Source organism: Pyrgilauda ruficollis, unplaced genomic scaffold (assembly GCF_017590135.1).
Source record: "Pyrgilauda ruficollis isolate IOZ18807 unplaced genomic scaffold, ASM1759013v1 scaffold81, whole genome shotgun sequence".
Classification (NCBI taxonomy): Eukaryota; Metazoa; Chordata; class Aves; order Passeriformes; family Passeridae; genus Pyrgilauda; species Pyrgilauda ruficollis.
Genome location: NW_024530044.1, coordinates 909337 through 924934, shown reverse-complemented (window position 1 = coordinate 924934; position 15598 = coordinate 909337). Strand labels below are relative to the sequence as shown.

General features: G+C 39.2%; 1 protein-coding gene across 2 annotated transcripts in view; it reads left to right on the top strand.

Moving 5' to 3' along the window:
• Positions 1-9150, top strand: part of COL5A2 (collagen type V alpha 2 chain) — a 96408-nt gene extending 87258 nt beyond the window's left edge. For both annotated transcript variants that reach the window (XM_041487604.1, XM_041487605.1), the window contains exons 48-54: positions 361-468; positions 1300-1353; positions 2066-2173; positions 3409-3700; positions 4457-4644; positions 6469-6693; positions 7511-9150. In XM_041487604.1, the coding sequence (XP_041343538.1) occupies positions 361-468; positions 1300-1353; positions 2066-2173; positions 3409-3700; positions 4457-4644; positions 6469-6693; positions 7511-7657 (1122 nt within the window). In that variant the 3' untranslated portion in view covers positions 7658-9150. The remainder of the gene's footprint in view (positions 1-360; positions 469-1299; positions 1354-2065; positions 2174-3408; positions 3701-4456; positions 4645-6468; positions 6694-7510) is intronic.
• The last annotated feature ends 6448 nt before the right edge of the window (positions 9151-15598 follow it).

Genomic DNA, 15598 nt, shown 5'->3' with positions numbered 1-15598 from the left:
TATTTCAATCTCATTAACAAAAATCACCTGCCATATACAGTAAGAAATACAATGATATTAAAAAAAAGGTATTCTAAATTATTTATCATTAGTACAGTTTCATGGATTTTTTACTGTATTATGTAGCTAAGTAGAGTAAATTTGCTACATCTGTATTTAAGCACAGCACAGTTTTCTGTAATTATTTACTTATTCTTTGGTAAAAAATTAAGTTTCTTGGAGCTGCCTCAACATCATCATCTTTCTGGCTTTAAAAGGGAAGAAGCTCTGAGTGCAGTGTCTAAAATTAAATGAGGGAGTTTTGAGGTTGGAGTTTTTTTCCCAGTTCAGAATTTTACATTTCATCATTGATATTTACAGGGTCCCCAAGGACCTCGTGGTGACAAAGGTGACAATGGAGATCGAGGTGATAGGGGCCAGAAGGGACACAGGGGTTTCACTGGACTTCAAGGCCTTCCTGGCCCTCCTGTAAGTTGTTCTGCTTTTACTATAATTTTATTTGCTTGGTACTTAAATGGTGTATCAGGAACATAGTTATTTAAAGTGGAAAAAGAGCAAACTAGTTATTTTTTCCCCACAAGGTGTTTGAGTGGCCTGGTGTCTGTACTTGCTAATATTTTTAATGCAATTTTAAAATACTCTTGTCTGATGAGGTAAACCTGTTTTTGCAAGATGTGTGTTCTATTCTTGTTCTCTTTGCAAGGCCTATCTGTTACAGCTAATGACCTGTCAGCACAAGATGGTCACAAAAACTGGTAGTTTGAGATAAGCAGTTTAGAGTGAAAAATGCTTTTTGGCAGTTTTTGAATTCATTAGGGTCAACAAATCCAGTGCAAAATCCATCCCAAAAGGACTGTGAGAGCATCTTCTGCTAAAATTTTAAGGACTTTGTGATTTTCTTGTCAATTGAATGGAAATATCATGGAAAACTTTTTTGTTTCATTTATTCACTGGTGCTGTGAAAACATTGGAAGTTTCAATGCACAGGAACAGCAGCAACAAAAAGTCTGACGCCCAAATTACCTTTTCACTTGGTGACAGTGCTATCATTTACTCTTTTGTAAGCCACTCTGATTCTAAATACCTTGAAACCAGGGCTTTTCTAGAGAAGCAGCTTTGCAGCCAAGCACCAGTAAATTTTATTAAGTTACTAAGGGATTAAGATAAAGGTACCACCCATTATTTATGTACTTTTTAATCCTATTCATACCAAATTGTGTGTATCACACACTAATACCTTAAAACTAAAGCAATATGCTGTAAATGGTACAATGATATGATATACTTTCTTCTGTTTAGGGTCCAATTGGTGAACAGGGCAGTCCTGGCATTCCAGGCCCATTTGGTCCTCGGGTGAGTATAACTTTTAAGGTTTTTCTTGTTTGGGGTTTATGATTTTTTTTCTTACTCAGATGTCTACTTCTGCGTCACTTGTATTTCAATGACTTTTATTGACCTTGATATCATGTGGTCATTACCCTAATATCTTTTGCTGAGACATCACCTTGTTTAATATAATAAAGCTTTGTCATGAGTGCAGTTTTTTTGTAGATAAAAATGTTGGCTGAGAATGACTACAGGGCTGCAGTCTCTTTTTACAAACACTTGCTGCAGCTGATACAAAGCCATGCATGTGGCAGCTCTGCCACTCATCCCCCATGTGTGTCATTAACCCAAAAACAAAGGAGAAATACTGGCCCTTGGGAACATCCAAGGGAGGCATCTACATCTACCTCTGAGCCTGTGTCTGAGGGTGTACAGAAGCTACTGCAGTCTGCACAGCATCTGGAATCTGGAACTGATCCCAACTAAATGGTTAAGGAAAAAGATAGACAGCTGGACAAGTTATATTATCTGAGGTGATTCACTTGAGAAGAGCAGCTTTTAAACTGCCTTCTTACTTTTACAGAAGAAGAAAGGAGGTGATTTTAAAAAGTTTGGTAATAGGCACAAGTAACCAGATTGCTTCCTGACAAGATACTGCTTATAATGGCAATATATCTGTTTTGTAAAACTTTGTCATTAAATGCTAAAAGATATTCCATCTGTCTCCTATATTTTCTAGGGTCCTCCAGGTCCAGTTGGTCCTTCTGGAAAAGATGGAAGTCCTGGTCCACTCGGGCCAATTGGGCCTCCTGGTGTTAGAGGGACTGTGGGAGAAGCTGGACCTGAGGTAAATTGATGGGAATATGGGGGAAAAGGTTATCTTCAAATAATCAGATTCTTTTTTATAGTCCATCACATTATTTTCTTGAACATCTATGAGCTCAAGACAAATGATAAAATGTGGTAGTTTCTCCAACAAACATCCTGGGTAACTGTATGGAAAGGGTTAATTTCTTACTCATTTTCATCTTCTGAAGCTGGGATGACCCCAGCCTCATCCACCTGTGCTCTCCTTAGGCTGAGCTGGATGTAGTTCTGCAGGTGGCTTACTGGATCCTGCAGGATCTGTGGTCCAACACGGCTGTTTGGCCACTTGGGCCCTAAACCCTCAGGCCCAAGCACAGGCCAGCAGTGGCCCAAAGCCGGCAGTCCCAGAGAGTGAGCACAGCCACCTGCCTGGCTGGCAGCACCCTCCTCCCCTGTGCCATGTGTTAGGGAGGTCCTTCACTCCAAATAAACAGCCCAAACTGTAACACTGAGCCCAGCTGGCCTTCATGCTGGGCTGAGTTCTGAAGTAATGACTCTCAAAGGAAAGGCCAGTTCTGATCGACCACCTGGTGCAGCAGAGCATCAAAATTCACCTGGAGGTGCATTACAGACTTTGTGTTGCCAGAGAAGGGCTGGCAGGGTGAGATATGTTTATTAACAGATATCTTCTCATGTGTCCAGGTTCATGGTGACAGAAGGACCTCCCAACCCACCATTTGGGAGAATTTACTTAGTCAGGAAAACACCTGCTCTTCCTAGTAAGGATGATGTAGATTCTGTCCCACAGAAAGACCAGAGTTCTGTGGCCAGAGAGCTCAGCACTCCACTGGATAAATATGAATATGTTTCTAGTGCCAAATTTTCCATCCAGGAAAATGATTCTGAGGCAACTTATGGAAAGCAGGAATTTTAAGAAATAAAGTTATTAGGAAGGGATCTGAACAAGGAGGGACAGGTTTAACAAAGAGAATGAGGGCATTCCTTGGAGACTTTTTCCAGCTATTAATTTTAAAATCAGAAGTAAGAAAAAGTCAAGCAAGGCATTAAGGGAGTCAAAGAGGACATGAACAGAGTGAATAATACCTCACATGCAGATTTTGAAAGGTAAATTCTTTATATCTGAATTTTTCCCTGTGCTTTAGAGTGACTGGCCCTGGAGTTTTGGGGGTTTTTTTTTTGGTGGCAGACTTTGCTATCATTTGGCATAGTATTTACTCTACTGGACCTCTGTTGCCTTTTTGTTTTGAACCTTAGGGCCCACCAGGTGAACCTGGTCCTCCTGGCCCTCCAGGGCCTCCAGGCCACCTCACCGCTGCCATCGGTGACATCATGGGACATTACGATGATGCCATGGCCGATCCACTACCAGAGTTTACTGAAGATGAAGCAGCCCCTGATGACCACAATAAAACAGACCCAGGAGTCCACGCCACACTGAAGTCCCTGAGCAGCCAGATCGAGACCATGCGGAGCCCCGATGGCTCCAAGAAGCACCCAGCACGGACCTGTGATGACCTGAAACTGTGCCACCCCTCCAAGAGGAGTGGTGAGTGTTCACACCTCTGCTCTGGGTCCTCTGAGGCTGCCTCATGTCCAGCATGGCCTTGGACACTGCTTTGCACTGCTGCAACATAATTCTGCTTATGTCTTCCCAGTTGTTTCAAAAATCTTTGTGTGGGTGTTCCAGTCGTTGGTTTTTCTGTGTCTGGACTGAAGGCATTGAGAAGGCAGTTCATGTTTGGACTCAAGTATTTATTATTTCTTATCAGTAAAACAGTCTCACTACTGTGAGTTTGGCAGCTTTTCATTAGAAGGCACAAAATGGCTAACAATCTCTTGTTACAAGGTCTTTTAATACTAAATTATCCAATTAAGAAGTGACACCTAGATTATTTTCCCTTTTAACCAATAACTGATTCCAAAGAGCCCACAATGTGAACTTTTCTGCCCAATTACAAAATTCCACCCAAACCCATGAAGAAGAAGGAAGAAGAAGCATGAAGAAGAAACCCAGGACAACATCCTGTGCCCTCCATCTTGCTTCCATCCACAACATACAAAAAATTCCAAAACCTAAATTTCTCACCAAGTGATACATGTACACTACTCTTTATAACCTATTTTACACTTTTGTTGATTCTAGTCTATCTTGAAGCCTAGAAAACTTTCTCCATGAATGAGGGTCAAAGTCAGTGCTCCCCTGGGGGCCAGGGCACCCCAGAGCAGACAGAAAAATATTCCAGATGCCCTGGGTTTCCACATCTTTGTAATATAACAGAGTCATGTTTTATGTTCTTTGTAGGTGAATATTGGATTGATCCTAACCAAGGATGTGTTGAAGATGCTATAAAAGTGTACTGCAACATGGAAACTGGGGAGACCTGCATTTCTGCCAACCCATCCACTGTGCCCCGCAAAACGTGGTGGGCCAGCAAGTCCTCTGACTTAAAGCCTATTTGGTATGGCCTTGATATGAACAGGGGATCACAGGTAAATAAATACAGTCACTCCTAAGAATTGGCTTCTGTGAAGCTTGTTGCCTTGTGGTCTTAAACGTCATCTGCTGCTCTGAGCAGGTTCTGCTACAGTCACAACATTATAGTTGGTGATTGACTGGCTTATAGCCAATTGATTGTTAGTATTGTATAATAAAGACAGGAAATAAGTAGGAAAATGCTGAATGCAAGTGCATCTAATGCAGGATTGGCTAAAGCAGATCACTGCTGGACAAAAACATCAGCTTCTCTATCAGTCTTTTACTAAATCTCTGTTTTGTCCTTAAACAGCTGTACTTCTACCCTGATACATAATCCAGATCCCTGCTGTTTTAACTGAATTCTAATCTTCCCTTCAGTTTCAGAAAACTCTATACTGCTAAAAATTACAAAACTTACTTTATAAATTTGTTTTTGAATGAAAGTATGATTGCTATCATATGATCAGGTTGAACCATGATGAATCCATTAGTCCCTAGGCAGATAAAATTTCACTCACCTTTCTGCTGGGTTTTTCCTCTATGGTAACTTCTAAGATTGGGCTTAATGATCCTGACAAATAAAAGAAGTTTACCTTTTGTGAAGTATATAATTTATTAACTAGTTTTTGCCATTTTTATTCCTAGTTTATCAAAAGCACAGAGAATATCTTCAAATGTTATTTCATAGAGTGTTATTATCTTTAAATTCAGTATTTGGTGTGTGAAAAATAATGCTTGCTATCAACTGGATTACTGAAAACAGTTCAGAACTTTAACAGCTGAGAACAGATGTGATATTGATTGCTTTTTTGAGATGCTTTCATTTATTACTAAATTCAGGAAGTCTTGCCATGACCCAACACATCCCAGTTGATATTTAGCTGCCTGCAGAGCTACACAGAGGGGTTTGTAAGGCATCTACTCTTTGGAGGAATAAATTATCTTCAGGAATACTAAAAAAGAATGTTTCAATATTCTTGAAACACTTGTCAGAGCCATCTAATAGTCAAGTGCACTCCTTATGGATTCTAAATAATAAATGTGTCCAAGATTACTAAACAGAGGTACCACACTATACATTATGACAGTGCCAATGAATAAGATGTTCTCTTCACTGGTTTCAGTGAAATGTATAAACTTTTAGTCATTCTTGACTGTTGTTTTATGTGTTGCAATGATTCATAAAACATGAATAAAATGGAACCTGCATGAACAAGGTAAAAAAAAACCTCAGTAATTTTAGAATTTGTCTTACTTGTAGAAAAATTGCTTGTTTTTTATAGAAACACTGACACTTTGTGAAACATTTGTCAAACTCGTGTGCAAATCAGTTAGTTTATAAGGCCCATATGCAAACTTTGTTTGTTTATAAGGCCCATATAGTCAAACTTTGTTTGTTCTGCTTCTAAATACAATACAAACCCTACAGAAAGCAAGTTAATAAATTGGCATTATATCAGGTGCATTGTAAAAGAGTTTTCTGTGCTTGATGTTTCTTACCTGCTTCAAGGTTGCTCTGATGCATTATTTCATATGTAAGAATCCCTTTCAGAAGTGAGGCAGAATTCATTCCAAAGCTTGGCATATCTGTGGAGGCCAAACTTCCTCTGACTTGTGCAGTTGCAGAGAATTATGATCAAAATTCTCCCTGCTACAGAATGTCTAAATTTCTTTGTCCTGTACTGGCGGTAAATTAAAAAAGAAACCACCCTTAGATTTTATGTAATAGGGCTCCTCCTAGTCATGTCTGAAAGATGACAATAATGGCAGATGTTTCTAAATTCACCAACTCCTAATTTCAGTGTCCTGTTAATTGATCTATTTCTTTATCTCGAAAGTTTGTGTACGGGGATACAGCTGTCACTCAGATGACATTCCTGCGCCTCCTGTCCAAGGAAGCTTCTCAGAACATCACCTACCTTTGCAAAAACAGTGTTGGCTACATGGATGACCAGACGAGGAACCTGAAGAAAGCTGTGATTCTGAAAGGGGCCAATGACCTGGAGATCAAGGCAGAGGGAAACAGCCGCTTCAGATACACTGTTCTGCATGACAGCTGCTCTGTAAGTTGGGGTTTTTGTCCAAAAGGACTTTTGTACCTTTTCACTTCTCTCTTGAATTAGAAAAAACCACCCACACAAGGAAGTAATTAAAGTTCTGCAGGATTTTTGTAATGAATTGTGGACATAACTGATCAAACAGGGATTTCGCTATAATTCTAGCTTCACATAATAAAAGTCTGCGCTATTTAGTGGCTATACGCATATTCCTTCTTAATGAGCATTCTGAAATACATATCTCTGCATTTTGCATTTCCCAGTACTTGTTTAGCTCTGAGTGGAATCACACAAACTGGTAAACTTCTGTCTGCCAGATGGTCAAGATTATTGCAGCAGTACTGAGGAGGAAACTTACTGGTACTATGACTGAGCTGGAAAGGAAAACTCTCCCTAAAAGTTCATGGTGGGCACAGAAACCCACAAGTAGTAGATTTTTCATGTTCAAGAGCAGTTTCAGCCAAGACCAACATACTGGCAAATATTTCTAAATCTAGTTTTGCACCTGAAAAAAGTTAAGTACTCTCTGTGCTTTAAAGTAAGCCCACAGTTATGGGTGAAGGCACATATTATGAACACGTAGAGAAAAATTTCATAGCATAAGAGAAAAATCAGCCCTGATGTGTCAGTCTGATAGATCTGATCTGCTCATTAGAGACATTTCAAAATAACCCAGGTGCAGTGCAGACAGTATTGCTCAGGGTGTTACTCAGCAAAGATGCAGTGACACCCCCCTGAACAATCAGACAACTGACTCACCAGCTGCACTTCAGGCTGGTTTTGACATGAGCCCTGGCCTAATTTTTAATTTTTTTCCCCCTAGAAACGTAATGGGAATGTGGGCAAGACTGTTTTTGAGTACAGAACGCAGAATGTGGCACGCTTACCGATCATCGATATTGCACCGGTGGACATTGGCAGTACCGACCAGGAATTTGGAATTGAAATTGGGCCAGTTTGCTTTGTGTAAGAGCAAGGGGGGAGTATAACACACTACCCAGCAACAGCAGCAATTAAACATGAACTTAGACTGATTGAAGTTAATCCTGAGACTCTTGAAGTAATGGCTGATGTTGGATCAGCATTGTATATACAGCTCTTTCTAAATGCCCGGCCTCCTTTTGAATATTTATTTTACTTACAAACCTTCTGTTTTCAATGATTGAAACCAACTGTTTGGTACAATTTTAAGAGGATTGATGATAACCTTCTAAAAGTAATATGAATCCTTTTCCTCAGTTTTGTTTCAAATTATTTTGACATTTCCAGGTATTCAAAATAGATAGATTTAATGTGGAACTATGTAAAAGCTCTAATGATTATTTCTTTTGCTTTGATGTTACTGAATAACAGAAAAGTAGAGCACTTTTGTGAACTGTTGGCTGTATTTCAATCATACCTGCTCCCTCTACCCCAGTTTGTGTTCCTGTGGTTGCCATTCACAGAAATCTGTGTCTTTTGTAGAAGAAAATCTCTTCCGACAAGACCATCTTAATTTGGCATTGTTTTTCTTGCACTTTTCTATGTAAGTCTGCTCAGAAGAGTGATCCATAGCCATGGTTAATTTATGAAGTAAAAACATTACTGGGGTAAATATGAGTTTTCAGTAGGGGTGTCCCATATCTTAACTTTTAAGGCTAGATTTCACTTCTCACAATGTATCTGTGTAATTCCATTAAATTATCCTTAATCTTCAGAATATGTCTTAAACCCAATACTTGTTGATTTTCCAATATTAGCCCATCTAAGAAGCCATTACATATCAAATTATACAGGTGTCTTATATATGGTGCCAATTTCTGTGTGTTGCAGACCATTCACATGTATACCAGACCAATTGCTAATAAAGAAAGTTTAGAAATTCCTTGGTTTTAGCTGACATCCACACATGCATCACCAGTAATTTGACTTGCTGGCCTTGAGTTGTCAAGGCAGGAAAGTTCCATCATTTCTTAGCATGAGCTACCTCATCTCTGGAAGTTGGGATGCAATTAATATTCCTGGTTTTCTTTTAGGTATTAAAAGGTGCTATGCTTCTGTTGTTATTTCAAGATAGGAGATAGGCAGGGCAAAAAAAAAAAAAAAGCAACAAAGTGATGGTGCTAAATGACTCTCTAGAAGGCTGATGAAATAAAGATGCCTACTGTCAATGTCATGTTCAGAGCTTAGCTGTTAGGATTACAGTGTTTGAGAGAACAATGTTACAGTGCATTTATTTGTTGGTCATTCAGTATATAGAATGTTTTGTACCTCCAACATGCTTTATTTTGTAAAGCATGTGGGTACAAACTTACTTAGGTTTTTTGTTTCTTTACTGCATCTGTGCTCTCCACGTTTTTTTTTTGTTTGTTCCTTAAAAAAATAAATAAATAAACAGCTGGGGCTCTCCCTAAAGAAAGTCATGCACATAGCTTTATTCATGTATCTTTGCAAAGCATTTAATTAAATACATGCTTCTCGCTATGTAAGTGGTTTCCTTTTTGTAAAACTCCTTCCAGTGTGTTCATTCCATATCAGTTCATTCCCAGGAAATTAAAAATAGAAGTACTTAATTGTTGTTTGGTTGATGTTTGCATAAATCATTTGCAAGGCATTATGAAATATTTTGAAGACAGGAGTATTTGTGAAGTATCTTCTGTGTCAGTTTTATCAAGGAAATCAGCAGGCCTAGAAAATCTACATAAATAATATTGTTTGAGACTCCAGAGAGAATTTTTATTCAAGATTGAAATGTGATTTGGCCAATTCCTAGTGGCAATGGGAGTTAACACTGAGAGGAGACAGTTTCTGGACAAGACATAAAGTTGCATTTATAGTGAAGCAGGCAAGAACTTCCCTTTCCCCCTTCTGAAGGGGCAGGGGCTTTGCAGGTTTCTAGATTGCCCAAATGAGGTGAGGGCTGGGAAGTTGACAGGTTCATGCTGATGTTATCTGTTTGCTTTTACTGCCCATGCAAGAATTTTATGATTTCTTTCTTACTGGCATGAAATAATTTCTTTAAATATGTGACTCATGGGTTAACTTACCATACTGGCTCCTAGAGAACTTTTAGATAATGTTAATTTCAAGCTGCAGTGTAAAGGCTTGCTGCAGTATGTTCAAGCAAAGGTGGCTGTGGTCATATCTCTACAGCACATTTATCCAGATGCACAAAATAAATAACATTTGAAGGATAGCTTTATGTTCGTAATTAGTTTTAATCTCTAATTTTAATCAAGTATTACAATCCATGTTTGGTATAAGTAGTTTGTAAGGTTGTTGAAGGAGAAGATTATTTGATTATGAAAAATACCTTTTCTTTTCTTTTCAAGTGTCTCTTTGCATCTCTATCTCCATATGAAGTGTGCAGTATTTCCCCAGCCAGGTGCTTTGAACACTGAAAAAGAGCTGTAACCAGAGAGCCATGTGAGGTAATATTCTGTAAAAACCAGGGCTGGAGAAGCACTAAAGGCAAGTCTGCTCTGAAGTGCAAGCTCTCAGGTAGTTAACTGAGGAGTCTGTAATGCAAGTGGTTGGACATGCTTTTCTCTTCTCTTGACTCTGTTTAGAGCATACATAGATATAGCACTTCTTTCCCTGTTTCTGCATTCCTCAAAGTATCGTAGAAGCATATTAGGAAGGAAAAAACAAAAAATGTGTATGAGGGGCGGGCATTTTCTTATCCAGGAAACATGGCATAGCCTCATGTAATACAGCTTTAATTTCATGAATGAGCTAATAATTTGTAGTTCATGAAGTAGCATTAAGTAAATGTCAGCTATAACATTTAGTGAAGTTCTGCCTTAGTGACAAATAGCTTCAAAAATGGTAGAAAAAAGGTACTTCAGAGTTATTAAAATAATATAGAGTGATTACAATAATACACTACAGTATCAGACACTGCATTTAAATCAAATTTGAGTTACTAGAGTTGGTTCTGTTTTTTTTAACTAACCTGTCCTCAGGGAGAAACAAATCCCAGGACTGCCAGCATTGACAGAAATCTCTTGGTTTCCTAAAAGCAGTAGTGCAATATTTGTTTGGCAACCATTCATTAAAAACTCATCTAGAAAATAAATTCCCAGACTCCTTCCCTGCCTTCTGCTAGCTTCCTTGTGGTTATGATACATAACCAGCTTGAAGTTTTCAGCACTAAAAATGTTCTGGAGAGCACCAGCAGTACCATGCAGTAAAAGAAGGTACCAAGCAACACAGAAATCTAAGAAAGAAAATGTCATGGCATTACAGCTAGAAACAGCACAGCCAATCCCACAAATCAGCAAGAAAATGGAAGATTTTTCTTTGCAAATGCAAGTGAAGAGTCTAAAGTTTAAGAGCAAAAAGAACTGTTTTTCTTATTGTTATGGAATAAAAGCCCCTGTGGCTTTCTTTTATCTCCTATAACTGCCTGGGACTGAGCATAGTAACTGAGCTGGTAAACTTAACTCAGATAATTGATAGATATTTTAATTACTTTTTCAGGAAATGCAGGCTATGCTGAAGGTTTAATACTCACTGGGCAGTTTTTCTCACTGAGAGAGGATTCCAGAAAGAGTAAAACAATTGCCAAACGAAAAGAAAAATGAAATGGAAATGTAGAAAAGATAATGAAGGAAAAAAGATTCCCTGCAAGTATGCAAATACCACAGAGATAACAAGGTAAAAATTAGATCATTAGATGGGTTAAAAAATCATGACAAAAGGTAAAACTAAATCAGGAGTTCAATAGCTGAAATAGAAATGCCTTAGAAGCTGTAGCCCACAGACAAATTTTATTGTGAATTTGCTGCTCATTCCTGTGAGGCAATTACTGGACAATATCTTCAGGATCAGTAAAAGAGAAAAAAGCAGTTTTTGCTTTTTCTAAAAGCCAGAAGAGAAAGGGCACAATATGAGAGCCAATGGCCTGAGCAGAGTGGTGCAAATATTAAAACTGAGAAGTTTTATGGTATTCACAACACCAGAGAGCTTGACTCCTGATCTCTCTACTGTGCTCTTGGCATTACATGTTTTATCCTTTGCTGGGGGAAGGTTTGGAAAAGTACAAAGGTATCAGGCAACACTAGTTCGAGCAGGATGCTAAAGAGTCCATTTTTAACTCCCTCCTCCATGTTTATTTTGTGCTCATTCTCATTTCCTTGCTGGTTGAGTTAGAAGCCATTTTTCTATAAGCTCTGGCTTAAGTTTTGTTATGTTCTCAGTATCAGAGGGTGGTGCGCTACCAAATGTTTCTACTGCAAAATTAGTAATTTGTTCCTTGATTGAGATACTACTGTCCATCCTCCAGAAAAGGCTGCAGCCTTATTCAGGAATGTTTGTGCAGAGAAAAAGAAAAAAAACAACCAAGCAAATTCACATCTGCCAAAGCATCACAGAACTGATTTCTGGCCTCGGTAAACTGAGTGAAAAGGATCTGATACAGACCCAAACAAGTATAACAAAAGAACACAACTACAGTTCAGGAAATTCGGTGAAATATTTCTGCATGTTTGGTATGGTATGATCTTCCCCGCCACAAAGGGACATGACAATGACAGAAGATGCTGATGACTGCAGGAGTCATCACTGTAATTCAGGAGTCTCTTCACTCTGAGGAACATGCTGTGTGATTCCACACAAAAATCAGAGAAAGTCTGAGCATTTCCTTCTGCCGTATTGCTGGGGTTTAACCCAGCCCCCAAACACCAGACAGGCACTTGCCTATTCCTCACCCCTTCAGTGGGGCAGAGAGGAGAACTGGGGGGTTAAAAAGTTTAGAAAATACAAGATTAATTGGATGACAGAAGAGGAAAATAATGAAAATAACAAAAGAATTCAAACATACAAAACAATTGCATAGAATGCAGTTGCTCACCCCCCAGTGACCTATAGCCAGCCAGCTCCTGAGCAGTGGCCCCTGGCCAGCTTCCACCACAGATTTATGTGTGAGGATGACTCCACATGGTCTGGAATGTCCCTTGGATCAGCTGAGATCAGCTGTCCTGGCTGTCACCTCCCAGCTCCCTGTGCTCCCCCAGCCTCCTCGCTGGCAGGGCAGTGTGAGAAGCTGACAAGGCCTCAATGTAAGCACCGCTCACTTTGCAGCAAGATTGTCATCCCAAATCCCAAGGCAGTACTGGGATGAAAATTCAATTTTGTTGCAGCTGACATATATCAGGTCAACCATTTCCTGCTAGGAGTTTGATCCCTGCTCTACAGATGTACCCAAAATGAAGAGTGAACAGACTTTTCCAGGTACCTTGAAGAAAACAAATACAGTGAACAACTTTATTTGTTGAATTGATGTTATAACAAATAGAGTGAAGCTGAAATGCAAGTTGCAATAGGAATACTGACAAAAACTCACAGAAAACACATCTCCACGGCATCTAGGAGTGACCTTTCGTTGACTGTTTCACAGTGGATGTGGACTCAACAACAAAACTTAAATTTTAATCCAGAGATGCCCATGGCTAAGGGGTGTACTGAAAGGAGAGAAAGTTTGGATAAGGATAGATTTGCCAGACAAGACTGCAGGATTAAAAATAAAAAAAAAAAAAGAAAAAAAGAAAAAAGATGATCAGTGGCTTTCTCAGAAGGAGTCAGCTCAAGCCAGAGGGGTGCTGTGATGGGGAGGAAGCAGGGTGGGTTACAGTCAGTCTTTCTAGACAATGCTCTAGGGTGGAGCTATTGTGGGATGAAGAGCAGTTGGGAAGACAAGACCCACCAGGATTTTGTTCTGGTGGACTTCATCCTCCTGGAACAGCAATCCCTCAGTGTAGTGTGAGCTAGTTTTTGCTTCCTCCCAATAAACAGGTAGGCAAAAACATAGAAAGTGTCTCATCTCCCAAATCCTAAAACCTGCAAAATATCTTTCTGTTCTAGTACTTTAAACAGAAGTATCTACAGATTTATTTTTTTTTTAAGATCATAACAAGATATAGCTGAGGACATATGATTACAAGCACATGTTGAATTAAAATGTTAGATCATGATTAAAAAAAATCATATGCTACTGTAGCTTAAGATTTTTGCATTATGTATCTCATTACTCACATTTGTAGAAGAGAGACACTTGGTTTAAATATGGAGTTTGCCAAACCCAGCTTCTTTTCTGGTGCAAAGAATTGGATATTTCATTGAGCCATCAGGCTTTTGGTCTTGGTTGAAATGAGTATGAAATCTGTATTAAGAAACATTCTAATTTAATGACTACAGTAATGCTGTCTTATTGCCATAAATAATCAGTCCTCCAAAAGGACACCTTTTCCAGTCTGTGTGAATAACATGCACCTGACAAGGAATACTGAACCTTAGATTTTCCTGGTGAAGCTATCAGGACAGCCATAGCATGGCAAAGTGTTGGGAAGAACTTTCTCCTTTATTAATTCAAAATTCTTGTAGACAGCTCTTCCTCCAGGTTGCTGCCTGCAAATGGAGGCTTAATACTGTTTAGCTGAAACCACAACAAAAGAAGGGTTGCACATTGCACCCAATTATTATTTAAAAGTTGATTTGTTTTAGGAGGGGAAGTTACTGACACTTTGCCAGCTTCCAGAAGAAATTCCTAGCAGCTGCTCAAGCCCAGAAACCATCATGAGCCCACTCTAAGTGCTGCTTTATCCTTCCCTGGCTTTAGGTGACAAATTACTGGTGGGAGAGGGGACTTGGGGGGTTTTAAAACAGCTGCCAGCCATGGAGAAGCCTTGCCTGTCTCCCAGGGGAAGCTGAGGGTGTGACCCACTGTTACAGGTGTGTACAATTTCTTTGCAATTAGGGCCTAATCAGGTAGCAAAGTTTTTCACTTAGACAAGGGCTGGCTGGATTGTTGTCATGTTCTAGGGTTTTTTTACACATAATTTTTGTAAAAAACCAAGGAAATGGGATGTTGCAGTAGTCCATGTGCCACAGACAACAGGATATCCACATTCACTGGAAGAAAGGCTCTGCTGTCCTACAAAAGAGCTCCACCCTGAGATGGCAGCTTGCAGTTAACTGGAAAGGCAAAGTTCCAAGGTAATGTTAAAGGCTAAATTAGTGATATTTTAAAGTCATTGATATGTCCTGAAAAACTCCTTGAGGAAAGGCTTTTTCCTCTTGTTTCTTTTCTCTCAGAGAGCCATGGGAATACGGTGCTGTGAAGTAAATGAGATCAGCTGGTGTAACAGAAGGAGAAGCTGTAGATCAAAATTAGAGATTCCTTGTATCAGTCTTATTACTGTGTGGGCAGCTTCTTTCCTTGTTTTCTCCTGCCTCTCATTCTGCTTCATGCCTCTCTTTCAACTATGTGTACTACAATATTTTCTTCTCCAAGACAGCTTGAAATTTAAATGCTTGAAAGCAGCTGTTGGTGTTTTCATCTAGACCAGCTTATATTGAGCAGTTCTGGAGGCTTAAAAAATAAGGGAAGTAAACAGGGAATTCATGGCTTCAGCCCTCTCTGGGTGAGAGGCTTTGTTTAACCCAAAGTTTTGGATTTATGCACCTCAGTTTTAGACTGTGAATAAAAATTTACATTTTTACAGGTTTGTCCCTCTGTGGAAACAAGTAAAAAGTCTAAAGATGGATTAAGGGCAAAAAACTATGATTTTTTCTCCTGCTGTAGAGTGAGGGCCCCTAGGTTTCTTTGCTCCCCTTTAGCTGCCTGAGACTGAGCACAGTAGCTATTAAACTCATAATCTATGGTTATTTTAATTAATTTTTCAGGAACTTGAGGCTATACTGGAGGCTTAACATTCACAAGGCAGTTGGTCTTGCTGAGAGAGGATTCCAGGAAGACAGAGAGTAAAACATTTGCAAAAGGAGAAGATAAACTAAATGAAAAAGTAGAAATGCTATTGAAGGGAAAAAGATTCCCTGCAAGTGTGCAAATATCACAGACAATGTTGGTATTATAGTTTAACAATCATGACAAAGGGTAACAATCAGCAATTCAATAGCTGAAATAGAAAAT